The sequence below is a fragment of the Schistocerca gregaria genome, chromosome 5 (assembly GCF_023897955.1).
Source record: "Schistocerca gregaria isolate iqSchGreg1 chromosome 5, iqSchGreg1.2, whole genome shotgun sequence".
In the NCBI taxonomy this organism is placed as follows: Eukaryota; Metazoa; Arthropoda; class Insecta; order Orthoptera; family Acrididae; genus Schistocerca; species Schistocerca gregaria.
The window spans coordinates 145,512,543-145,539,798 of NC_064924.1; the positions used below are offsets into that span (position 1 = coordinate 145,512,543).

General features: G+C 39.2%; 1 protein-coding gene across 2 annotated transcripts in view; it reads left to right on the forward strand.

Moving 5' to 3' along the window:
* LOC126273079 (cyclin-Q) overlaps nucleotides 1-27,256 on the forward strand; it is a 53,540-nt gene that overhangs the window by 19,512 nt on the left and 6,772 nt on the right. For both annotated transcript variants that reach the window (XM_049976490.1, XM_049976489.1), the window contains exons 3-5: nucleotides 5,041-5,138; nucleotides 8,142-8,360; nucleotides 14,197-14,292. In XM_049976490.1, the coding sequence (XP_049832447.1) occupies nucleotides 5,041-5,138; nucleotides 8,142-8,360; nucleotides 14,197-14,292 (413 nt within the window). The remainder of the gene's footprint in view (nucleotides 1-5,040; nucleotides 5,139-8,141; nucleotides 8,361-14,196; nucleotides 14,293-27,256) is intronic.

A 27,256-nucleotide genomic window follows, 5' to 3' on the forward strand; every position in this document is an offset into this window, starting at 1 on the left:
TGGCTTCCACATATTCGTCAGCTCAAGCGTCAGTGCTGGCAGCATCTGAATGCCCTCCGCTGCCTCAGCAACACAACTTGGGGTGCAGATCGTAATACGCTGCTGCAGCTCTACAAAGCCCTCATGCTGTCCCGACTCGATTATGGGAGTGTGGCGTATGGCTCAGCGTCGCCCTCAGCATTGCAACTGCTGGACTCCGTTAACCATTGTGGGGCTCGACAGGCGACAGGAGCATTCCGCACCAGCCGTGTTCATAGCCTCCTTGCTGAGGCTGGGGTTCCTCCGCTTCGTATTCGGCATCAACAACTGTTAGCGAACTATGCTGCCCACGTCCGTTGTTTGCCCCGTCACCCTAACTACCGTCTCCTTTTCGCTAATGCGGCAGTCCATATCCCACACCAGCGGCCACAATCAGGCCATACAATTGGGATCCGTGTTTGGTCGCTCCTTCGTGAACTCGAGTGTTTGCCTCTTCCATCTGCTTACCAGGTCCGCCCACATACGCCACTTTGGTGTATTCGTCGGCCGCAGCTTCGGCTGGAACTTTCCCGATGGCCTAAGGATTCGGTTCCTCCTGCAGTCTTGCGCCGCCATTTCCTTGCTCTCCTCGGCGCATTCCATGACTCGGAGGTTATCTATACCGATGGCTCGATGGTTGATGGCCGTGTGGGATACACTTACGCTCATGCGGACTATGTCAACCAGCGCTCCTTGCCGGAAGGCTGCAGTGTTTACACTGGAGAACTGACAGCCATTTTTCGTGCCCTTGAGCATATTCGTACCAGCACTGGAGAGTCATTCGTCATTTGCCGTGACTCACTCAGTAGTCTGCAGGCTCTTGACCAGTGCTACCCACGCCATCCCATTGCTGGTGCCATCCAGGGGTCCATACACACTCTTGAACAGCGTGGTCGTTCAGTGGTGTTCATATGAACCCCGGGCCACGCTGGAATCGCGGGAAACGAACTTGCCGACGAGTTGGCCAAAGAGGCAACCCGCAAACAGATGCTGGAGATCAGCCTACCGGCAATTGATCTCCAAAAGATTTTGCACCTTCGAGTCTTTGGGATGTGGGGAGACGAATGGCGCACTCTGTCTGCACCTAATAAGCTGCGGCAAGTAAAGGAGACCACGACTGTGTGGGGTTCCTCTATGCGGGCCTCTCGCAGGGACTCTGTTGTTCTGTGTAGGCTCCGCATTGGTCACTCTTGGCTGACGCATGTTCATCTGCTGTGTCGAGAGGACCCCCCTCAATGTCGCTGTGGTGCGACCATGACAGTGGCGCATCTGTTGTTGGAATATCCTCTTTTAACTGCTCTCAGGTGTGCTTTTAATCTCCAGGATGATTTATCCTCTCTTTTAGGTGACAATGTCTCTATGGCAGATTGGGTTTTACGTTTTATTCGCGTAAGCGGCTTTTATAGCTCCATTTAATTTTATTACATCGACCTCTTTTGAGCTGTATTTTTAATTAGTTTTGTGTTGTAATTCGACTCCATCCATCTTTTAGGTGGAGGTTTTAACGTGTTGCAGAGTGGCTGGCTCATCCTATTATTTTCGTGATCAGCCAGCCATGATCCTCTGCTGTACAGTTTTAATTCTTTCTGCCTTTCTGCTCTATGTTGTTTTTGTTGCTGTGCTCCATTTTCCATGTTTCTTTATTATTGACCGTGGGGATTTTCTTCCCCTGGAATTTTTATCTTGTGCTTCGAATGACAAATGGATGGTTTCACTGTGCTCTGTGTGTTTATGAAACAAGGGACCGATGACCAATGCAGTTTGGTCCCTTTAATCCTCAACCAACCTGCCACAGGAATTGTCTCCAGGGTACCTATGAACTTCTTTACAGTCACACCTAAGATGGCTGATACTACCGGATCTGAAATGAGAAACTGTTATTAGCTGCGTTACCCAATGGTGTGCATATCTCTTGCTTATTGATGTCAGTTTCTCATTGCTCATTGAGGTGTCTAACATTCTTCACCTGTCTGGCCATTTCTTCCAGCTCCTGCTAGGAGGTGGGCCTCCCCAACACTCGTGATGTATCACTTGGCAAAGGCCCCTCAAGTGCATTTAATAATATCAATTCCTGTGGGGAGTTCAAAATGCATGGACACTACATTTAATATTCTTAACATACTCAGCTGAGTGTTCTTATTCACTTCAAACTCACATGTAGTGAATATGAATAGACTCTTGCTCTATGTGAGCAGGTATAAAATATCTACAAACTGTAAGCTGAAATTCACCAAAACGTCTTCCATCAATCATGGCTGCACTGATGTAGACCAAAAACAACCAGAAACCAATGGGTGCAATAGCTGAATAACACTGTTCCTTGGCTAACCTGTAGACACTGCCTTGTTCACTTAGGTTAACGAAAACTGCAAAAATTTTTGTGGATGCCTTACTGTATCAATTGAAAACATCCCCACTGCCCTCAAAACTACAAAGAGTGGGTAACTTGGCAAATAGATAAAGATTATGGGAATTACTAATCAAATCACTCCCCAGAGCAAACTTTGCGACTTTGAGGAGGGCTCTAACCTCTTTGAGAATTCTGTGAATTCGTGCATGGTGTGCTCAGGGCTCCAAGCTGTTGCAGCCCTTTCTTCGTGCCAAGGTTGCATTCCCTTCCCACACTCCTCTCCCCCCCGCCCCCCCCCCCCCCCCCCCCTCTTGCTGTTCCTCGGTGACCTTGGTTATTACTTATGTCTGCCTACTCTCCTCCTGGTTCTGCTATACATTAGGTTCATTCTCTCTCTCTCTCTCTCTCTCTCTCTCTCTCTCTCTCTCTCTCTCTCTCTCTCTCCCCCTCCCTCTCTCCCCCTCCCCCTCTCCCCCCCCCCCCTTTACTAATTACATCTAAGGTCTCTTGAGAAGACAGTTGGAGTGATATAGCATTCATAATGTCAATGTTGAACTCAGTAGAGAGAGAGAGAGAGAGAGAGAGATGCCCTAAAATTGAGAGCATGGTGGCTGGAAACGGCATTTGCTGTGTAAGCACTGGCAAGCATGCGTCTCGGACCAGGCTGCATAGTTGTCCATTGTAAGGTAGGCCTGCACAATGAGAATAAAGCTTTGTTTTCGCTTGAACCAACTGAAGACCTAGATGCAGGTTCACCTATGAATGTCTATGGAAATATGACGTTGGCTAGAATGGAGCCTATCACAAAGGGCTTAGGAAAACTATTTCACCTTAGTGTGTCCTTCCAGATGTACATGAGCTAAAAAAGAGAAATAAGCTGTTCATTCTTCAAAAATAGATGTCTTATGTGCTGCAAAGTCAACTGTGTTAATATCTAAATGTTAGAAGGGAGATTTGATATACCTTCTGCTGTATGTGGTTGTGTGCTTTAAAATACGTAGTGTCAGACAACTATCTGTTACTACAATTCTCTAAATTACGTCGCGTGGGATACATTTGTTGAACTAACTATTTTATTAAAAATATTTAGGTTACCACCTGTACACTGCAAAATAAATATTCTTCTTAACAAAATGTCGTTTCATGCTCCCACCACCACCTACTCCAGTCCTGTAACCCGGAAGGTGTACACGATCAAAGGCAGAGCCACGTGTGAAAGCACCCACGTGATTTACCAACTTACCTGCCTACACTGTGACGCTTTCTATGTGGGAATGACCAGCAACAAACTGTCCATTCGCATGAATGGACACAGGCAGACAGTTTTTGTTGGTAATGAGGATCACCCTGTGGGTAAACATGCCTTGGTGCATGGCCAGCACATCTTGGCACAGTGTTACACCGTCCGAGTTATCTGGATACTTCCCACCAACACCAACCTATCCGAACTCCGGAGATGGGAACTTGCCCTTCAATATATCCTCTCTTCTCGTTATCCACCAGGCCTCAACCTCCGCTAATTTTTAAGTTGCAGCCACTCATACCTCACCTGTCATTCAACATCATCTTTGCCTCCACACTTCCGCCTTGATTTACATCTCTGCCCATACTCTTTGCCTTTAAATATGTCTGCTTGTGACTGTATATGTATGGATGGGTGTGTGTGTGTGTGTGTGTGTGTGTGTGTGTGTGTGTGTGTGTGTGTGTGTGTGTGTGTGTGTGTGTGTGCGCGTGCGCGCGAGTATATACCTATCCTTTTTTCCCCCTAAGGTAAGTCTTTCCGCTCCCGGGATTGGAATGACTCCTTACCCTCTCCCTTAAAACCCACATCCTTTCGTCTTTTCCTCTCCTTCCCTCTTTCCTGAAGAAGCAACCATCGGTTGCGAAAGCTAGTAATTCTGTGTGTGTGTGTGTGTGTGTGTTTGTGTGTTTTGTTCATTGTGCCTGTCTGCCGGCGCTTTCCCGCTTGGTAAGTCTTGGAATCTTTGTTTTTAAAATATATATTAATCTGTGTGTGTGTGTGTGTGTGTGTGAACAGATTTTAAAGTTTTTGTTGAAAGAATTTTGCATGCTTGCAATTGGTTTCAGTTGTAAGATAAAGTTTGTTACTTCTCAGAGTCACACATGCATTTACTTTTTCATTTTTATGAAAAGATGCTAGCTCAGTTACATAAATCAGTCGTTTTGTTGATACAAAAATGTATTTTTCTGTGCAAATATTTGAATACTGTATCAGTTTTTGCATGGAAAACAGTAGTCCAGTATGAAACTCAGACATGTTAAAAAATAGTCAGCTCATTAGTAGCAGCAATGAAAATGCAAAAACCAGCAGATGAAAGCAAACTTTTGTTCTTCAAAATTGGATACATGCGTAGTTGAGAGGTGCTGATGAAACATGTGAAGGGCTGAATGTGTTGAGTATTTTTACATTGAGGTTCATGGACTATGAATACAAAAACATGTTAGCTGTTTGCCAGATCAGTATTTTCATAGTTGTCCCTCTGATTGTGATGTCTAGAGACACAATTTTTGTGGAAGTAAACTTTGTGAATAGTAGTACATGTTGGTTGAAAATATTAGTGGTTCATTAAGAGCTAGCAAGTTATGAAGTTGTGATACTTTTTTGGGGCTGAAATTTGTATTTTGTTTCAGAATTGTTTTATTTGTTTCAGGTGTGAAGCTGGAAGCACAGCCATTGACCATAGCAACTGCAGCTGTTTTATTCCACAGATTTTTCAAAGAGACTGACAGTAGCGGATATGATTGTTATGTGAGTTTCCACTCTGTTCTTTTTATTTTTGCCCACTCCCCTAAATTTTTATTATGTTAATTTACAGATTGTATCAACAATATTAAGAAAGGAACAGACTGCCAGTTCCTATAATGATTACCTATTGAGTTGCAGACAGATACAACAAAAAGACCATTAAACATTCTAGCTTTTGGCCAAAGCATTCTTCAGCAAAGTGAAGAGGTACACATTCACACAAACAAGCACACCTCATGCACACATGGCCACTACTGCTGGATGTTCTGTTCATAATAAGATTGCCATGTAAATGACAATCTGGAGTGGAGTGGAAAAGAGGGAGGGATAGCAGGGTACTGGGCTGGGTGGGTGGGGGTCCGTGGGAAGGGTGGTAGAAGACGTGCAGGGACTAGGTCACAACCTGATGACACAGCTAGGCACAGTGTTGGGAGGTGGGATGTGGACGGAAGGGGGGGGAGGGGAGCGGAAAATGGAGAGGATAGGGAAGAGGAAAGGACAGGCAAGTGCATTTGCGGAGGTCTTGCACATGGCTGTTCCACAGGGATATGATACCTGTTACAAGGGGTCAGGATTGGGACCGACAGGATGGACTAGGATGTTGTGTAGGTTGGTTGGCCGATGGAACATCACTTTGAGATGTGGGGAGGATCTTGAGTAGGGTGTGTCCCTCATTCCGGAGTATGATGATAGATAATCAAAGCCCAGACGAAAGATGTGGTTCAGTTGTCAGTCGGGCATAATATATCTTAACACATCACAGAGAAGGGGTTCAGCACTCTCCATTTTGTTAACATATGAAGGTAATCCATTGTGTAACGACTATTTGGGTTTAATTAATTCAAGCATTATATTTTATTTGAAACTGCCTCATTCACAAAATTGAAGATTTATTTATGGCCATGTAATCACCTTCATTGTTAGTCTTTTCTCGTCCCACCATGATCTTTAGATTCTCTGTCTAGTAGTCTGCTGCCGCCAGTCCTTTAAGCCATTCAGTCACTCCACTCAAACTTAAGTATCACTTCTAAAATGTTTACTACCCTCACATGGTCTGTAATGACCGACATACATCTGAGTAGAGTTTTGTCATACACATTTGTTCATCCTTTGTTGATCACTTCACAGAAATTTCTCACTCTTCTTTGCATCATTGTCATTGCTCTAGCTGACTGTAAATTTCTGCAAGTTACAGCTTTCCAGCACTCAAAAATTGAATAACACCCCTTGTCTCACAGTCAGCAGGACTTCGTATAAGGCAGTTTGGTTTTAAACCATCAGAGAATGCACAGTAACGACTTGTTTCGACTGGCAGTCGTATGACAAAGGGAGTCTGTCAGATCAGCAGTAATGAGCTATATGTTATCTCTTGGATTACCCTTGTAGAATCACATTGCTCTCCTTTCGTGTGTGTCACATACTTTTACAAATTGTCTGTCCCTGCTGCACATATTGTAATTAAATATCTTAAACATAACTGTGAATCAGCAACTGTATAAATCTGAAGAGGTTGGAAAAATCAGCCAACCAGTTGCAAAACAAAGGTTTATTAGCCCTTGAGCTAGGTTTCTATAAGTCTAAAAATATCTTCTTCTGAAGGAGTGGGCCTTGTTACATCACATGGTCGTAAATTACATTAGCTGAAGCTGAGTCGCTCTTGTGATACATAAAATTGATATAAAAACCAGAAACATCAGGTGCTATGGCTTAATACAGCAGTCAGATTACATTCAGTGCATGTCAGAATAAATGCATAAATGTATTCACCCACTGGTGAGGGCTCTTGTCGACATAAAACTAAAGCAGGAGTCGAATGGTAAAATATTTGCATAACTTAAGCATACACCATGCCAGAGACAGAGACTAACTTCTCCTGAAGAAGATATTTTTGGAAATATGAAAACCTAGGACTAGAGGTAATCACTGTTTGGCTGATTTTTCCCCCCAACAATTTTTTTGTAATTAAGGTATTGGAACAAGGCCATGATAATGTTGAAGTTCACAAAATGCAGTAATGGACACTTGAATTATTACTGCGTCTCTAATAACATGTCCAATCACACTGAAGAGGGCGGTGATTCGTCTAGGATGTGGATTCTGAAAGGCATCAAATATATTATGCAGTCTTGTAGATTGTTAGCCACTCAACAGCACCACACAATTTTGAGAACAGGATCAGCTGCACACACATTCATGTTGACTGCTTTCCAGATACTTAGTAACATCGACGTGCTGGGCGTCTATTTTCATTTATATAATGCGTTTGTACAACCCCTATGTACAATCCAGACATGATGAGATGGCATATTTTCTTGCTGTCTATACAATCTCCAGTAGGATACCATAAGTGGACAAATGTTTTCAATGTGCCAGTCCTGATTACCTGTCGTGCTTTGCATTCTTTGTTGGTGTCCTAATACTTGTGATAATGTCCTTGGCATGTGCCTAGCGCATGTATTTATGAGATACATGACTTGCGCATCCTAAAATGAGGACGTAGTTTTTAATAATATTGTTACTCATTATGTTACAGTTCAGCATGTAACCAATAAGTAATCTGCTAAACTGTGGCCTGTTCATCCCATGTTACAGTTTCAACCAGCCGAAGGCAGTCAGTAGCATCCACACATTGTTGACAGTGACTGTTTACTCTGGCAGCAATTGTATTACCTGAAAAGAGGTACACACTATATACCAATGATACTCTGGCACACAAGCAGCTCATTGTTTGCACATCTTTGAAGAGGGGGGTGCCTGGTGCATCTGTTCCTAATTATCTGACTATAATCATATACATTGTTATCTTGTGTAATGACTAACCTATCCACACTATCACTGTTGAGTCTCTAGTACAATAAAGAAAATACCAGGTTGAAAACAGTAAACAAAAATAAGAAGAGGCAACTACTCACCTGAAGATGACAGCTATCGGCAATTGATTTACTCTTTAGTGTTTATTTGATACCATTTTCATATAGCACATATTTTTGCTTTGTTATGTTTCAGTTAATTGCTGCAACAACATTATACCTTGCTGGAAAAGTGAAAGATGATCCCCTGAAGATAAGAGATGTTATTAATGTGACGCATAATACTCTGCATAGAGGTTCAGCACCTTTGGAGCTTGGAGATGAGTACTGGAACATGCGTGATGCCATAGTTCAAGCAGAATTGTTGATCATGAGAATGCTGAAGTTCGAGGTCACTGTAACACACCCTCACAAGGTCTGTTGATAAAAGAACAAACTAAAATATGAATTAGTATGGCTTTGTATTGAGTGATGTAAAGCTAAAAATGGTCTTATGAACATTTAGTAGATATTCAACCATGAACTAAGAGGGGTAATTTGTTCAATTTGTAGTTAAAAATATTTGTGTATGTGTGTGTTGTGAAGTAATCAACTTGATTTTGCCATCTAGGTGTCTTGTTGAAGAACCACTATAGTCATGCTGTGATTATTTTTGTTTGAGCTATTTCGATTTTACACTATTTTGTATTATGATGTGACACCCAGTTGTGGAACAGGGAGAATATGAAGGAAGAATGTTAGCTGCATTTCCAAAATTTATTCTTTTTAGAATGACTATTATGATTAGTAGGGAATTATCCAGGGAATCCAGTAAATAGGCAGCAATACCCAACCTGTGTAAGTCATACACAAAATGTAAACAACATGGCAATAATCATATTCACAATGAAATATGGAGATATAAATTAAAATTGGACAACATTTCCAAACAATATATAACACTGGGTGGTGCATACTGTGGCAAGTAGAGTAAAAGGTGTTCAATATCTCAGTTTATGAGAGCATTAGTTCTTTGTCCAACTTTTACTGGCTTTATTATGTTCTGTAATTCAAAAAGCATCCTGTTGGTAGATTGTATCATTGAGTCTATTGCCACATGTAGTGCAGAGGTTAGATAGTAAACTAAAATCGGTTCAACACCAAATAAAATTTCGTCACATGGCTTAATCAAACTTAACCAAGGCATCGGCATAACATCAAGTATAGAAATTTGTTGACTTCAGGTATATTAAATCCTCTCTTATTGTGATACAAACATTTTGTTTAATTAATTAACATTTAAACTGAAATTCAGTTCAGCCTACATTGTACAGTTGCTAGACTTAATGAAAAATAATTTCCACAATTAATGCTGTTTGAAGTTAAGGTTTAAAATTAAATTCCCAGCTTTCTTGAAAATGCAGAACCAGTTGTTTCCAAGGGTGAATCCCTGAACAACCTCACTTTACAGAGCTCCATAGGAAGTGTTTGGTTGAACTCAATATTTTCTCCATTATGGAGATAACTTTAGGTGTGGAAACATAATCCCAACATTTCTAATTCATTCAGATAGCAGAGGCAAGTACCTCAGAATTTTTCTGCAATTTTTGGGCAGTTTTCCAATAATGTTAACCAAAGAACAGTTAATGTTTACCGTTCACACATTCAAAAGAGTATCTGTTGCATTTCACTTTGGAAGATACCTACTCCTCCCACTCAGCTCTCCTGCTAAAGTGCAGAGCACTGAGAATATAGAGGTACTTAAATTTGGCAGCTCTGCCAGCTGTGGTGTGAACCATCTTCGGCAGCTGCAATGACTTGGTGAATGGAATGGTTGCCAGCAATGCTGGTGTGGGTTGCCCAGGAATAGGTTCATCTACTGGGTGCACGCTTGTGGGAGCATCGGCCCCATGCCCCGTCACCACTGCCTTGTTGCTCACCTTTTCGTCTGAAGCTGGAGGCAGTTACCACACTGGTTTCAGTCTTTCCACTTATACTTCGCTGTTCATCCGACTTTGCTGAATCTCAAATGTGTGTTCACTTTATGGCAAAGCCTAGTTGGGACCCATATACATGGGCTGAAGAGGTGTTCATGCAGAATCGGTGGACAACGTTATGTGCGAACAATCTGTTGGTACCTTGTGCAAGAAAAGAGTGCAAACTGTAATGTACAGGCAGTGATTGTCAAATCTTGGCCACATGATCCTGAATCCTCTGTACCCATAAGGGTAACCGTGTTTGGTCTGGCAGCAATGTAGAAATGAGAAACTCTGCTTTCTTCCTCAATGGCTCTCAGTATACCATCTCAGCCACTGAGGTGCCAGTATCGGCCTTTTGAGCTGTCCATAACCCTAACAGTACCAGAAAGAGTGCTTTGATCCACCTTTGTGGCTGGCAAGAGGGCTGCTTTCAGTGTGTGATGCCACCTCTTCACCACACTGTTGCTTCTCACTTAGAAACATCCATAGGTGCTAAAGGAATCTGTTTATAGATCTCTCGACAATCCAGGACAGTAAAAACTGCTGTACCAGCCAAAGCATTGTGAATTCTTGAATACATGGAATAGGATATTTTCTGGAACAGTCCTAGCACTTAGTCCCTTGTAATCCCTGCAAAGACACCATGTACCATCTTTCTTCCTGACTAATTATAATGGGGACATCAAGGTGCTGTCCGAATGCCATATGAAAATGGAATGCAACATCCCTCCAAAATCTTTCAATTTAGAGCATTTTATCTGGAGCAGTTCGGTTGATGCACCTTGCAACTAGTGGCCCTGGGATCATATGTCTGTAGTGTAACATCTTGTCCTTATACTGTGTGGTAACATTGATACTTGCGGAACAGGCTGTTGATGTTTATTTATGACATGATGTACCCTACCATCTGCACCGATAGCGCAAAATGTGCAAGGGAATCTTTTCCTAATATAGGTCGGAAAATGTCAGCAAACATCCATTTTAAAGGAGCATCAAAACTGATGTCAGTTACCATCTCCTTGTGACCCAGCGTCCTGGTGGTAGTATTATTGGAGGCTAACAGCTGCAGTGACTCCGGCACTGCCATATCTGGTGCATACGATGTCAGTAGAGTGCTGACTCCCAAACCATTGTCCTCCAGAGATACTAACACAGATTGTCTTAGGCAGTGTGCAAGCACTGCAATGTTCCTATGCATTTCTGTTGAACTGAAGTATGTTAATATTGCACCTTGGTCTGGGAACTGCTGGTGTCTTGTATTTCACGCACCATCAGTGTCACTTGGAGAAGAAGAGGTCCTTAGCACCTACAGCGTACTGCTTTAGCCATTTGGGTAATTAAACAGGTTCTCGTACATTGTAGCCTGTAGCCCGAACTGTCTATTATACAAACACATGGTCGATGTGATACCAACAGGTGGTTGATGCAGCATCTTGTTCTTGTGCGGTCCTGAGCTGGTGGGTTAGTAAAACATTGTGCCTGCATCTGTCTGTCTGAACCTATCCGATGCTCCATCACCTGCAATTGGTCAGCCGTCTTCTCCAGTGTGGTTTGTAAGTCCTCCTCCTTATTCGCTGAAATGAAACTATCATATGACAATGTGTTTGTCCTTCTGATGATTCTGAAGCCTGACCTTAAAATGTGGCATCAGTATCTGCTGGCGCTACAGCCACTACAACTGCTAAGTCTAACATGTGGTGTGGACGATCAGCTACCTGCAACAATTTATCAGAGGACTGCCACTCGTATGATAAGGTTTAGCTGCACCTGTGGAGGCAGTTGCTGGTGCCAGTGTAGAGTACCAACTCTTCAGAGAACACTGTAACTTCCACTGTAGCCCGTTAGTATTTCCAGAATTCCAGTGGGGCACTGTCATCTATCCGATCATGCTACAGCACCTGCTTAAGCTTTAGTTTTGGTAACTTGGTGCAATGCGTGATCAGCAGTCGTGAATGCCTAGTAGGTCTGTGGGTGTGGAGCTGCAGGATAACATCTGTTCCTGATCCTCTGTGATTGTCTGTTGGGCAAAAATACATTCTAAAATTGCGAACCAAATCTCAGGTTGCACAGACAAAAACAGTGGTGCTCTCAACTGCAGTCGCAGCACGAATTACACTGAGATGGCTGGTGTGCAGCACACAATGCGTGGATGCGTGCATGGCATTGAAGATACTGTTCGAGCTGGTAAATATGCCGCACCTGAGCTGTCATAACACAACAACATAGAAACTTTGAGAAATTCAGGCTTCTGCTATAACTGTCAGCTCTCCTCACCAATTGTAACAGTTTTGCTGCATCTTCCACGGCTATTGAAAAATAATGCAAAACACAACTGTACTTTCTGTTCACGAAGTGTTTTCATCTCGGTGTCTCCAGTTGTGTAGGCCAATTACAATACTCATGTATAAGATATTTTGACTTTATTATCAACTCAGAACCACAATGCAATGAAAGAACAGTCATAGTACAACTTTCCTTGGGGAGATACACATTCCCACGAAACTTTGAGTTGCTTGGTGACTTAGCAATATATGTTGCTTCTCAAACCAACTCTCCTTGAGTCTCTGCTCTCTTGCTTTCTTATTTTTCAGTTCAATTTTTTGTGAGTTTTTTAAATGATTGGTGTTTTGGATGGTTTTTCCACATTCATGCCACAGCCAACGGCCTCCGTAATTTGTATTGTGTAGTTGAGTCTCTTTCATTCCAAATGTCACAGGTTAGGTAAATGTTTGGTTGTATTATCACATAATATTGCATGTGTTCCAACATACTTCCCAATAAGTCTCTTTGATAATGTTTCCAATTATACTTATTTCTACACTTGTCCTACGTGGTACTTTTCCTCATCTTGTGATTATATATTCTTTTCAGCCTGAATTTCTCAAAGTCTTCTGCTATTGCCACCACATTCTGCTACTTTCAGAGGTTATGCTGATGCATTCTTTTTTTATTTTTGCTTCATTTCATCTCTCTGTTTTTTATTGATAGACAATTATTCACTCTTTATTGATTTTAAATAAGGATTTCATACTTTTCTGTTTCTTATTTAGTTATTTGGTTGTATCTTTCCTCAGTCATATTTACTTTTGTCCCTCATCTTTTTATGCTTATTTACTTTTGTCCCTCATCTTTTTATGCTTACTGTATGTCTATTCTTTTAGTTTCATGTTTCCCGTCTCTTCTAGTTCTATCTCCTGTCTGTAGGCATGTCCTTGCTTTCATAAAACATTGGAGGCTTTTCTTGAAAAATTGCCTTCTCTAACAATCTCAGCAGAGTGCAACACCCCCTATCCTCACCCCTCCACCTATTTTACATATATTTTCAATAATTATCAGTCTCAACAGATTTGTGCTAGTCATAATTTCATAATTTGTTCTTGGTATATTTATGAGAAGTAGACAGCTATGGTTGCTCCTGCCTGTTGACGAATAGTTTGACTTGTTCCAGATCCCTAAAGCCTCTCCATTGTGGGTTTTACACAACACAACATGTAAATTAATGGATAACAGAGGAATACAGTATATGTTTTACGATGAAGCACATTAATTAAAACATAGAACTGATGCACAGTCCTGATGTAGACAGAGTTGAAGCTGCAAAGTATGGTTTTACTTTGAAGCAGTTAGCTTCATGTCTGACAACAAATATCTTAATTCGTACCACTTTGCTTTTTTCCCTTAGTCTATGAAATGAATTGTTATCGTCACAGGTATTTTTTTTCTGATATAAGGACAGCTCATCACATCATCAGTTTTTATTTTTTTTGTTTCAAGCAGCTAAGGACCACATGATTTCTACTTTTTTCAAGTATCCCTGTACTTTGTATGTCAATCATTTTCCTTCGTTTCTGTGATTCACAACTTGCCAGTCTTCTCCTCAGGTTTTGCTTGGAAACTTTAGTCAAAGTTTCTTCTTGAAAGGGCCACATTTCATGGATCTCTAGCTCATATAAGTCCATATTCAGTTTTGTGACTTTTCTACAAGAACAAAATACTTCTTTTCCTTATGGTGTCTGTAAGTTTTTCCACATATGAATTGAGCTCATGGTTATGCCCTCTTTTCTGTCAGTTGTCTTTATCATTATTGTACTCATTTTGTTATTGTTTTTAAACCCTTTTGGTTTTAGTATGAACAAGAAACAATTGTCTAATGTTCATTGTATTTAAGCAGAGTATTTTTGCATCATAAATGTACAGAACTGTGTGTTATTGCTGTGTAGAGTTTTGAGGTCCAATACAATATTAAGTCTGTTTTACTAATAAATTTACCTCCTGCCTTTGGTTCCATTACAGTATATGCTTCATTACTTGAAAACACTGGAAGGATGGTTTGACAAAGAGGAGTGGAAAAAGGTTCCTCTGGTGAAGGCATCGGCAGCCTTTTTGCAGGTAATTAAATAAAATGGATATCTCTCTGGAAACGTAGATTTTAACAGATAAGTGAAGTAGACATAAAATATGAATAAACTATTGTGTGTCATTGGCACAAACAACAGGAAAAACTTTAGAGACAGGAGGGACACCTCTTACAGGACAGAGTGTCACTGGGCACATTTTCTCTGATGTTTCGACGGATATTTGCAGGGTCAGCCCAAACATGATGCTGCTCATCATGTCTTTCATATGATACCCAGTGTCACCAGAAAGCATCAATTTGTTTTCTGTTACAAACAAAATTATTTTTGAAGCAGAATTCTAGATGCCCGTTTGCTGGAGCAGTCCCAGATTAGTCTAGTGCAATATGGATTTCATCAGTATGTATTAAGAGGGACAGTAAAACATGAAAAATAACCAGTAAGTCAGCAGCAACTGAATGTTTCACCATCCCTATCGTTAAATATCCATAAAACAGATACCACACTGGGCTAGTCTGGGACCACTCTATCAAATGGGCATGTAAACTGCTGTTTTTTAAAACTTTTTTTTTTTGTAACAGGAAAAAGCCATGACCTTTTTTTTGACACTGGGTGTCGCATGACAGATGTCGTGAGCAGTATTTGCTTGGGCTGACTCCCGCTACATATTGAAAAAACAAAATCTGCAAGTACCTGTCAAAACACCAGAGAAACTGCACCTAATACTCTTAAAAGGGACATGCAGTATATACATTTAGTGTGATAAAAATAAATTCTTGAAGAAAAGTGATAACATTATTGAATTTTTTTACTGCTGTTGTTTGGTTATAAGAACAGTTCCTCGAACATCCTCTTCCAGACTTCATCTTATGTCTAATTTCCTTCCCACTTGCACTTTGTCCTAATAGATATTCCACATTCTTACACAAACATTTTGAACGTTGTTCAGACATATTTTCTGATCATTTGGTTATAAGAAACTCTTGGTCTCAGATGACGTGATACAGAGTAATATGTAATTACACTTTAGTTAGTTTAAACCCCCATCACCTTTCTGTCTATGAAAATACATTCTCAAAAGCAAAAAGGCACATAATGTGCAATAACAAAAAGGCACAGCATAAAACAGTGACTACATCTACGTGATAACCCACGGACAGATGCAGAAGTACTGTTATACAGTTGCTGTAGCTTCAGGAACACCTCAGCGTAGCATCATGGTGCTGCTCTTCCATTGCATTCAGTGAACCCATACACTAGGTGCATATTGACTAACTCTTCATCGGTAAAGCTAACCAGGGTGGCCACAAATCCTTGAAAACAGGGAAAAAGCTTTGAATTTGAAAAGAGAAGCGAAAAAACCTGGAAACACCTTAAATTTCTGTGGGAAACCAGGATATTTTAAAATAATATTCATTACTTCATTTTTATATGCAAAAACATTTTTTAAATCAGTGTATGGTCATTTTAAGAAGCATTCAAATAGTGGCTACATATTTCGACGTTTAGTTTTCTTTCTCGATTGTGTGTCAAAAACTCTCTTCCACAAAACATGCTTGTGAACATTTTAATAATTCGAACTTATAACTTCATAAGATTTGGTATTGATATTTTTGTTAGTAATAATGATTGATAGTTCCTGTGGATGACTTTAAATTGACATTGTTAATTGTAAGTGCAATTTCATGTACTTTTGGTAGCAATTTTTTTACATGCTGATTGTCAGCCAAGAGAGATCCGTGTCTACCGTATTTACTCGAATCTAAGCCACACTTTTTTTCCGGTTTTTGTAATCCAAAAAACCGCCTGTGGCTTAGAACCGAGTGCAAATTAAGCGGTAGTTCTGAAAAATGTTGGTAGGTGCCACCACAACTAACTTCTGCCGTTGAATATATGTAGTGCTGCACAGGCACGCTTTGCAGGCACAAAGGTAAATACTGGCGCCAAAATGTCTGCATAAGTAAATAAATTTTTAAAAAAAGGTAGAAGACGGGCTTTTTTTTTCTCCGCCCTGAGTTTCGACCACTGCATTTTCATACACTATCCAATGAAGTAAATAGAAATTCTGTATTGTTCATCTTCTAATGTACCAGCCTTTCAAATATTTGTAGCAACAAAAATAAATTTCTTTACACAAAAATACCAACAATGCACAAGGCTTCAGGATTATTGCTTGAGTTGATATGCTGGGGCTCATTAAGATTTCATGTAGCGGCACCTATTGCTTCGTGGAATTTTGTGAAGTGCTTGTTGGTGTTGGTGAACCATAATGAAGTGCTTTCATTATAGTGCCAAATTCAAGAGGGAATTATTTCTTTTGCAGAACAAAGTTCTAATCGTGCTGCAGGTCTGCGATATGGGATTGATGAGAGCAACGTCAGGCATGGCGACTGCAGAGAGACAAATTATTTGAATGTCCAAGTAACAGGAAAGCATTTAGTGGGCCAAAGTGTGGCCGATATCATGCACTAGAAGTGATTTTAAACGAAATAGTTAAGGAACAGCGTCAGAAATTCCTGCCTGTGAGCACCGAAATTTTAAAAAGTGAGGCACCTGGAATTGCTAGAGAGCAAAATATCGAAAATTTTAAGGCTAGCCGCAGCTGGGTTGATCTGTTTATGAAGCGCTGGGGTTTTTCACTTGAGAGGTGAACTTCAGTTACACAGAAACTACTGAAAAATTATGAAGGAAAAACTTGTGGAATTTCAGCACTTCATAATTAGGCGGTTCACAGAAACGCACTACCTTCTTGGTCAGGTAGGAAATGCTGACCAAACTCTCATATATTTTGACATGCCATCAAATTATACAGATGACGCCAATGGAAAGAAAGACATAAGTGTTCTTACATCAGGGGGTGAAAAAACAGCGGATGTCTGTCAGGCTTGCTTGCACAGCAGATGGACATAAATTACGCCCATTCATAGTTTTCAAGCGAAAGACTATCAAATTCGGAAGTGTTTCCAAAAAATGTAATTTTACGAGCAAACGAAACTGGATGGTTTTCGGACATGGTGCTGGAATGGATTAGGTGTGTGGGGAATCGTGTCCTGGCGCAATGCTCGGTTTATGCAGTCCATTGGTATTAGTTGCGTACGCAGGCCATACAACACCTGCAGTAAAATGAAAATTAGAGGAAAGCAAAACGGACTTGGCAGTAATTCCAGACGGGATGATGTCATTTCTTCAACCACTTGACGTCTGTTTGAATAAACCATTTAAGGACAAGCTACAATGCATGTACACAGACTGGCTTTTGAAACGTGACTGACAACTGATACCAACAGGACATGTGAAGCGCGCAAGATTGTCGCAAGTGTGTCAATGGATTTGTGATGCAGGGAAGTGTGTTCCAAATCGGACTGTGCAACAGGCATTTAAACAATGTTCAATATCCAATGCACTAGATGGTATAGAGGACAATGCTCTGTATGAAGAAATGAGCAACAAAGAATCGAGTGATAGTGATTCAGAATCATGAATGATATTTTAAACACTTTGCATAAGATATATTACAACCCTAATACAATTTTATTGTAAATTTCAGCATTTAATTTTTAGTAAGTTTTTGGTAATTTTTAGTAAGTTATTTTCATTCTTAGTAAGTTATTTTCATTCTTATTTTATTAGTGTTGCTACTCTGCATTGCACAGAATAGAAAAGCTTGGAGAGCTGCATCAAACCAGTCTATGGACTCAAGACAACAACACTACACTCTGCATTTGAAGTCATCACTAAAAATCTGCTATGAAAATATGACTGGCAAGACTGTTTGGGATGTATGTCAATATGGCCAACTCTACTGTCTGAATATTTTCCTACGTGTGACTAGAGATGGTTGCTAATAGGAACATTTATGTATCGCGAATCACATGCAGTATTCTCTTCACCATAAGAATAATACGAATGTAAGCATTACGCCATGTATTCTTTCGTGTTTGCTGTTATCTCATTTAAATCCTCTCTGCCTAATAAAGTACAAAACTAGAGTGAGATAACAGCAAATGCGGAAGAATATATGTATCGTGTCATGTTTATATTCATATTATTCTTATGCTGAATAGTGACACAATCAGAAATGAAGCAATGCAACTGACTAGATTTTTAAATCCAAGATGAGTCTAATTTCTGTGCAGAATGTAATGTACTAAAGAGGTGTTTGCAAAATTTTCGCTTAACTCTCATTCAGAACAACTTCAATCATACACAGTCTATTATTTGGTTCTTGTTGATCATTATCAAAGAAGTAGCAGTGTAAGAAACAACAAATAGCAGTCTCTTGCTATTGTTTCGCTAATGAGACAATCTCCCCCCCCCCCCCTCTCTCTCTCTCCCTATTTTTTTTTCTTTTTTAAGCAGCAGTAGTGCCTACAAAAGCAATCCATGTCACGAGAGGCGACAGGTCGTAAACCCTCATTATCAGAATTCGACAAACACCTATAACAAAGAGAACGGCACTTACCAGATCAAAGCAAATTAAGGAATCAATTCAAACCAGATGAAGCACCTGAAAAAGGAAGGGTACCCGTATAAATACGGACAGAGCACCTGATGCATTGAAATGGCTAGCTGGTAAAGCTTAACTGCTAAGCTTAAGACTCAAACCAAACTACTGTAGCTGTATCTTCATCCATTCGACCTAAATTGTGTCTGTTACAATGGACCAACTTTGTTTTGATTTGGAGGTGCAGTCTAAAACTTTTCTCTCCTCTTGAATTTCGAATCTCAAATTTCAGGTGCAGCTTAGATTCGTAAAATTTTTTTTTTCTCGATTTCGAGTCTCATTTTTCAGGTACGGCTTAGATTTGAGTGCGCCTTAGATTCGAGTAAATACGGTAACCTCGGAAATATACGAATCCAGCGGGAAGGCAGGTTTTCTTAAACAGTACATGCTGCCAGACACATTTCGTGCATACTCAGAGCTGAAATCACGTGTAAGCAGTGACTTCTTCCGCTTCTGGCTACTTGGGAGTATTGCTGTTTACTGTATAAGCAGTGAGAGATAGCAGCCAGAATATACATGGAAACATTTTTCTAGACTACCAAGCCTCCAGATGTTGTTGCCACAATGTCATCGTTCGAGATGAACAATTAAAATATAGGTATCTTTGTTGAACTGTATTCCTTAAGACAGTGAGCAGACATAGGGGAGGAAGATGCTGGTTAGAATTATCTTTGCATTAAAATTGGTAATCTAAAACTTTTATGCCCGAGAACATCATCCTCTGTGAACATGAGCCATTACAAAAAGCAGATTTTCCTTAGAGTGCATTGCCCTGTCTTGATCATTACATCTTTTGTTATTTTATCTTATTTGCAACACGCAAATTGTATTTGGAGTCATTTTTTAAAAAAATTAGTTAATCTGTTCTTTGTTTGATTTTTGAATTATTTGTGTTGATTTTGGAAATCATTGCATTCTGTCCACCATGACGATTTCTGCTGTATTTCACAATTTTTACCAATACTAATTGGCAGGAATGCAAGTCAGATAGTCTTGTCATATGACTAATTAGGATGTGCAGTTAAGAATTTTAGAATGTCATTTTTAATGGAAGAATTCTTTTAGAGATTTTTTCACCCAACATAGACTCACAGCTACAGAAAGAACATAGTTTAGCAAAGAAATCCAGGATTGGTTTATTATTATTATTTTAATATGAGGGCACTGTGGCAACAATCCAATATTTTCATTATAATTGGCAAAAAAATCTAATTCTAATTATACATTCTGGCATGTAATTGGTCTTTGTGGAATAGGATTATTTAAATTTTGCAGAAATTTCAGCGTGTAGCAGTTCTTCCAAGGCAGCTGATACCACAGAAGCGGGTGTGAACCTTCAACTTCAAAAAACTGGCCATCTAAACAATCTTTAGTGCAGTCTTTTTTATCATTGGGAAAAGTTACGAAAGCTAAAATTTTGTGCTCTGTACAATTTATAATCATTTGTCAGTCCAAAGTTCTGCTGCTTGCATATCGTCACTTCCGGAAATGTTTCCAGAGAGTCATATTATGTCAAAAGTTCAATTGCAAATAACAAAAATTGCATACAGTATTGTTTATGATATTGCTTTACGTGTTCATGGTGAACTTATTGACATGATTAAACAATGTGACTATGTTGTTCTTGAATTTGATGATAGTTTAAACATTGTTTCTCGAAAAACTCAAATGAACATTCATGTTACATTTTGGGATCAAAATAAATCACAGCTTTCAACCCAATATTTTGACCGTACTTTTATTCAACTCACAAGGGCCTGTGACTTACTGGGTGCTTTGAAAGGATTTTTTGGTGTACAGGATCTTCCAAAAATTTTGCAGTTGGCAATGGATGGACCAAGCGTGAATTTTAAAGTTTGGAAGAACATGGATGAAGCTGAAAGAAATTTCTGAAAACACCCAACTCTTACAGGCGGGTAGTTGCAGCCTGCATGTAGTTCATTAAGCTTTCAAAAATGGCATGTCACAAACAAATTGGGAAATTGCACAATTTTAACAGTCTCTTATTATTAGTTTCATGACTCACATACAGAAAAGAAGTCAATGTACAGCCTCCTCAGATTTTCCATTGCAATTCTAAGGGACAAGATGGATTAAAAAATGCGAATGTGGCCGAATGAGCTGTAAAAATTCTTCCCCATCTAAGAAATTATGTTTCTCAGTTGATCAAAATAAAACTCTATCTAATTCAGTGAGTTTTAAAACTGTATCTGAAGCATCTAAAGACAAATTCTTAGATCCAAAATTGGCTTTTTTTCTCCCTCCTCCGACTGCACATGCATTCAAAGATTTCTTACACGATTTCCAAAGTGATGTACATATGACTCCTCTTTTGTATAATGAATTGTTCACTTTTACCTGCCCTTTAATGCAGTGAGTTGTCAGATCAATCATTTTGGTAGATGAAAAATCCCTCATGAAGATCGACATGAAGGATAAGAAGAATCTGATCATGTCGCAATGCTTTGTATTGGATTTTACTATACAAGATGCCCTAAAGAAAGTTGAGGACGCAACTGATATCTTGAGGCTTAAAGAAAAAATGCATTCTTGTTTTATTGCCATGATACAAAAGCTACTTGAAAGGTCACCACTGAAATATGAACTTACATGTGCCATTTCGTGCTTGGACCCTTCAGCAGCATTAAATCCAACAAATAGCTGTAGAAAGGTTAACATTCTGCCTTGGACTTCTCGTCTCTAATGAAAGGTTATCAGGCGTAAAAACAGATCATATTAACCAAGAATTAGTTAATATTTGTAGAAATGCACATATACAAAAAGAAATGAGATTGTTCGAAAGAAGGGAAATTTGTTTGGTTGAAAGTGGTTGAATGGTCACAAAAAGAACATTATAACTTTGTAGATTTTCTCAGAAGCATTTTAATACTTTCACATGGAAATGCTGTTGTGGAACGAGGTTTTCAGTAAATTCTGAATGTTGAGAATCTGAATGAAAAAAGTCTTGTCGCTTAGATACATTTATGCTACAGTCCATGATGATGATGATGTTGACAATTTCAAAATCAACAGAAGTTTAAAACTGTCTGTGAATATTGCAAGTTCATTGCATAAAGATTATAAAAAGAAACTAAATGAAACTGAAAAATAATAAGAATTTGCCAGAAAAAAAATACAGTCTGAAATTAAGATGTTGGAATACAAGAAAACAAAAATTCTCGCTGAAGCAGCGACATTACGGCAGAAATTCTACATTTTAGAAATTAGTTTTCATCTAAATATTGTTGTTGGTTTTTGATCATATTGTTCATAATACAAAACCTGTTATTTGTAGAACCAAAAGCAGAATTTGTTTGTTTGTGAAATACAGGCAGACCTGTATACATATTAAGTGATTTCATAAAATACTATTAAAATTGATAAAAAGAAAACAATATAAATAAACTTGTAAATTATAGATTGCTGCAATCAGTTGTCCATGCTTAAATTTTATTATGCAGATCTAGATTTCAAATAGAAGTTAGCCATTCTCACTCAAAGCATGTAAGTCCCTGTTGTGATTGGGCTTCAGCCACAGTTCATTGAATACTCAATGAACCAATGTCAACATATTAATAAAAAAGAAAAAGAAATATATTTGGTCCAAAAGTTCCTAAACAATGTAAACAAAGCTTTTTTCTGTATGAAAATGATGAAATAGATTTCAGAGTGAAGTGGGAGATATGCCAATAGTGCCACTGAACAGGCACATAGAGATAACCCATAGTGGTTAAATGTTTTGTTGGAATTGCCGTCCTTATCAGCCAGAATAATGCATTCTGTTGCCATTAAGTGATTACGGAGAAGTGCACGTTACTTCAGTTCACAGCTTTTATAATTCCAGATAAGGGGTGCAGTGTTTTGCTGACTCTTGGAAAATATCCTTTAATAGTCCTTCTGCAAGGCTAGTGAAGGAGGTGTGGTCTTCGTGGAAATAAGTTTAATGTTTTGTTATGTGATTTGCACAATCACAGTGCTTGTGAAATTAAAATGGTTTTTATCAAAGAATGTGTAATAATACTTTGCCACACACTTATTTGAGTATAAATGGGGTTTTCCCAGGGTTATTAGTTCGTTTAAATGAAATGTAAGACATGAAGGTCTAAAATATTGAACACAATGCTACAGTGGAAGGTCAAATCTTGAGAGGTAAAATTTGAAATTATGTAATTTTTATTATTTTACAAAATAGATAAAAAGTTATATTACACTTGCAGATATCAATTATTTCCTTGGGATTTCAGTTATATTTGTCTGAGGAATGAACCTTACTGAATATCTGTTCTTGCTTTTAAATTTCTGAGTGGGCTACATTCATAAATAACATAATACTCTTCACTGACTTATGTATAATCTTCTTCTTAATTTGTACATTATGCCAAAATTAGTCTGAAACAAAGTACTTTATTATTTTCAGTAATTCTGAATGACAGACTTCATGCTCACTGTCAACTATAGCTTAAATTTTGAAAGGATGGTAGATTTTGTTATAAAAGTAGATTTGAAGTAAGTAATTGGTTACTACATATCATTGTAAATCACAATACCATTTGGGGTCAGAAACTAAGAACAGCTTTGAACATCATTTTTACACAATATTGAATTTAATTTAATCTATTCATGATGTTTTAAATCTAGAAAGGACTGTAGATAGTCAATGTGTTTATCATACATCAAGACAGACTCTCCCTAGTGGAAAGAATCATTTTCTTCATCTTTAGAGAAGTAAAAATTCTTAGAAATCAACACAATGTTTACAATGTACTGGTCATTTCAGCAACAGTGGTTGTCTCCCCTGCAAGTTGTTTTACATTGCTTTGAAATATTGGCATCAGAATGTACACAGATTAAATATGCTTCATGTAATGTGTTTTCAAAGAGGTTGGTTAACACTGTACATGAATTGAATACAGATGAGAAATAAACTTTTAAAGCTTAACACATGTGGATTGTTGGAAATATAGTTAACCATTTAGTTTTACTCTGAGAAGCTTCTTATAAGCAGAATCTATAAAATCACTCTCCATACATTCACCTAACCTTAAGGTATGTGTAGAAAAGTAATCATAAAGCATAATGATAGCACGTCACAAATTAGTAATTGATTCATTTAATGCATGCTGAGTATTATTGTGGAGGATAATTGCTGAACAACAAAACACTTTAAAAAACAAAAAAAGAGGCTTTTCACTAGCCAAAATGTCCTTGTCTCAGTCGTTTGTTATGGCTAAAGTTGGTATTTCTAGTGTCAATAGAAAATGCTAAACTATTTTCTTCATACCAAGACACTCTTATGTATATTACTAAGTGACTATCCCTGGAGCCAGTTGTCCTGTTCAGTCACAGCAGTTGTAGCCAGCCAACGGGCACTGATGTGTCAGCATGACAATTGCAGTATCAGCGGTTTTACACAGCTTGAGGCAGGCCAGACCAGGCACTGTGACAGTTTAATGTAATGGTAAAAAGGAGCTATTTCAGTATGAGCTAAGCTATTTCTACATTGCCATGGAATGGATTTCTTGTTCTGAACATGACTGGAAATGCACCAGCACAAGAACTGGACAATGAACCAGTATAAATGACGATCAATTTTAACACCCCTGCACTGTCTAATGGCTTTCAGAGGCAACAAAAATTTGGTTTTCAGTATTTCACATAAATAATGATTAAATATAAAAATTTAAAATGCTGACACGATCTATTCAAAAAGAGGCGAAATCTTATATGAAAAGTTCAATGCAGAAGGCAAGTATTAAAGCTACAAAATGTATATATGTCACGAGTCAGCATAACCCACCGCATGCACGTACCCAGACTACACTCATTCTGTATTTGAGAATGAGAGCATTTGGTGATTTGCAACAAACAATATACACAACTTCAAACCTTAGAAAACGTTTTCTTGCTGACACCACTCCAAAATGATGAAAGGAAAAAAGTTTATCACTTACTACATTTGAACTGTTCATTCAGTAAAAAAGTCACATTGGCCTTGACATTTTAATTTATTTCTTCTTCACCTTTAGCTGTATTTGTAACTCATTTTGTCGACAGAGTCCACATAATAGCACCGTATATACCTGCAAAGTTGTATCATAGTACAACACTTGGTTCAAGAGATATGATGTCACCAACTTCCAGATGCGTGAAAAACTAAATTTTCTTAAAACAGAACACAATTCCCCAGAATATACTCATGCATTGTTTGATAACAACACACATTAGTTAATTTGTGACTGCTGCATTTTACCTCTCATGAATTTCTACTTCTACAACACGAGCTTCAAAATGCTGATCACTAAAAAAACTAAGATTATCTATCTATCTATTTATTTATTTCTTAAAATGAGTTATAAATCCTCATTCAATTTCACTTTAGACAGTAGTTAGTTCTCCCTGAATAACTATAACCTTTGAGGTCCTGAATGTACCTTCAAATTCTTATTTTGTTGAAAATCATATGCACAGGTGATAAGAGACCCAAATCAATCAAAAATACAGGAAAATAGTTTAACTTTCACATACATTTTACGTGTGGTGTCATACCTCATACCCGCAGCTATGTTCATACAAAGTTGTAGGGATTTTGCACCCACAGTATCATTTACGTGCAACATTATCTGTTGGACTAGCTTCTTTGAGTGTATTTTATCTTCATAGTGGAGCAGGCAGTTAGTTGGTTCTTTGCATCCTTCTTGTGTGAATGCCTTTTTACATGTCCTTGGTCCTTTAACAATAAAATCCTGCAATTTCATTCTACAACCAAATGAGTGTTATTTCGGTATCAGATCAACAACGTTAGCTACGAATTTGACACATGCAGTCTTAACAACAAAATTTTCCCAAGCATCTTGAGTAATGCTCTTTTAGTGACTTACACTTAAGCTCAAATTCACTTCTTACGCCCCTCCCTGGGGGCTCGCCACTCATGGGCAAGTTCGTGTTTGGCTACCAAGAGGCCCCAGCCATTGCAGCATCTTTTCCCTTTGGTGCTGCTTGTCTATCCTCCTGCTATTCCTTTTCTGCTCCCTTGGGGAACATGTCTGGACTGTTTTTGGGAATGTGTTTCACACTTTCAGTAGCTGACATCAGAACAGTATCACATTTTTGTTATTCATTTTTTCTTCATTCACTTTCTCCTATCCTTCCTCTGCCTCAGCATTTGAGGTTCTTCTTTTTCTTCCTCTTCCCAGTGAGCTACTCAAGGCCAGCCAACATGTCTGATGGCTAACAGGTGATTGCGTAACGCGTAATTCCCAGACCCGGGTCGGCAGGTATTGTTCACACACATCCTCTGGTACAGGCAAAGTCCTGGAAGGGGTGATTACTTGAGCTGCTACCTTCCTAAGTCGCCGATTAGTCCCTCTGTCAGGTGTTTGGGAGGTGTGACCTGAGGTGGGCTAGGCCTCCCTCTGAGGGGAGTCGCCCAGTTGGAAGGCATGTGCCATCAGAGACACTGGCAATCATGGGGATTTTTTTGCAATGAGCCAGCCATCATCTTCACAGTCAACATCGACCAAACGTAAATAGAATGGAGCTCTTGATTCAAAGACCTTCCCAGCTGCAGCATGTTCCTCATGGTTTCACGTACTGAAGACGGTCAGTCCTTTGCAATGATATACCCATTTCTTATTTAGTAATATGTTGATGGAATTGCTGACCTTGAGAAATCTTGCTTTCTTTTACACAACGGCACTTGGGTTTTTGCTTCTGCAAGACTTTCCTGTTTGTGTTGATGCCCATAGAAGTCTGAATTCTTCCTGTGGTGTTTTTTTACATTAGGCTGCTTGAAGGTCTGGCCGAGGCAGAAATTCAAACTTACCACTCTGATCATGATGTCATTGCAGTCCATTGGTTGATGAAAAGGTATATGCATCCTTAGTGCTCACGTGCACTCTTTTTCTAACTGTTGGTAGAGTGGTGCTTCCGCCCAAAATCAACGGAGGCTGTGAAGTTATCACAGTCTGACCACACATTCTAAACCTGACGTGCTGCTACCAGTGTCATCATTTCAACCACACTAGTGTGTCCTGTTGACAATTGGCCAAATATGTAACCTGTCGTAGGGTTGCTCACAAAGGCAATTATCCGCCTCCTTCTCCCCACTGTTTAATTGCAATGGTGAACATGCTACACCGTCTCGAGGTCATTCAATGTATCTTGAGGAGCGAGCTGTCCAGGAGATCCGAATAAAGAAAAAAAGTGCCTTACCTGGTCGCTTGCAAGTTACTGGCTAGTCACGAGCCCTGCTTTATGTACTGTTCTTGCTACATCTTCACACCATGAAGGGCGTGGCCACGCAGATATGCCACCTCAAATTCAACAATACAGTTGTGAAATTATCCAGTTTCATAGTAGCATTGATGTCTCCTTGTCCAGCTATGCTACAAGCTACCAAACTTTCGCCTCACAGGGCAAAGTCACCTGCTACACAACAGGCAGGCTGGAAAGAACAGAACAAATACTCCTGCGAATACTTCCTAAGTCCCTCCAG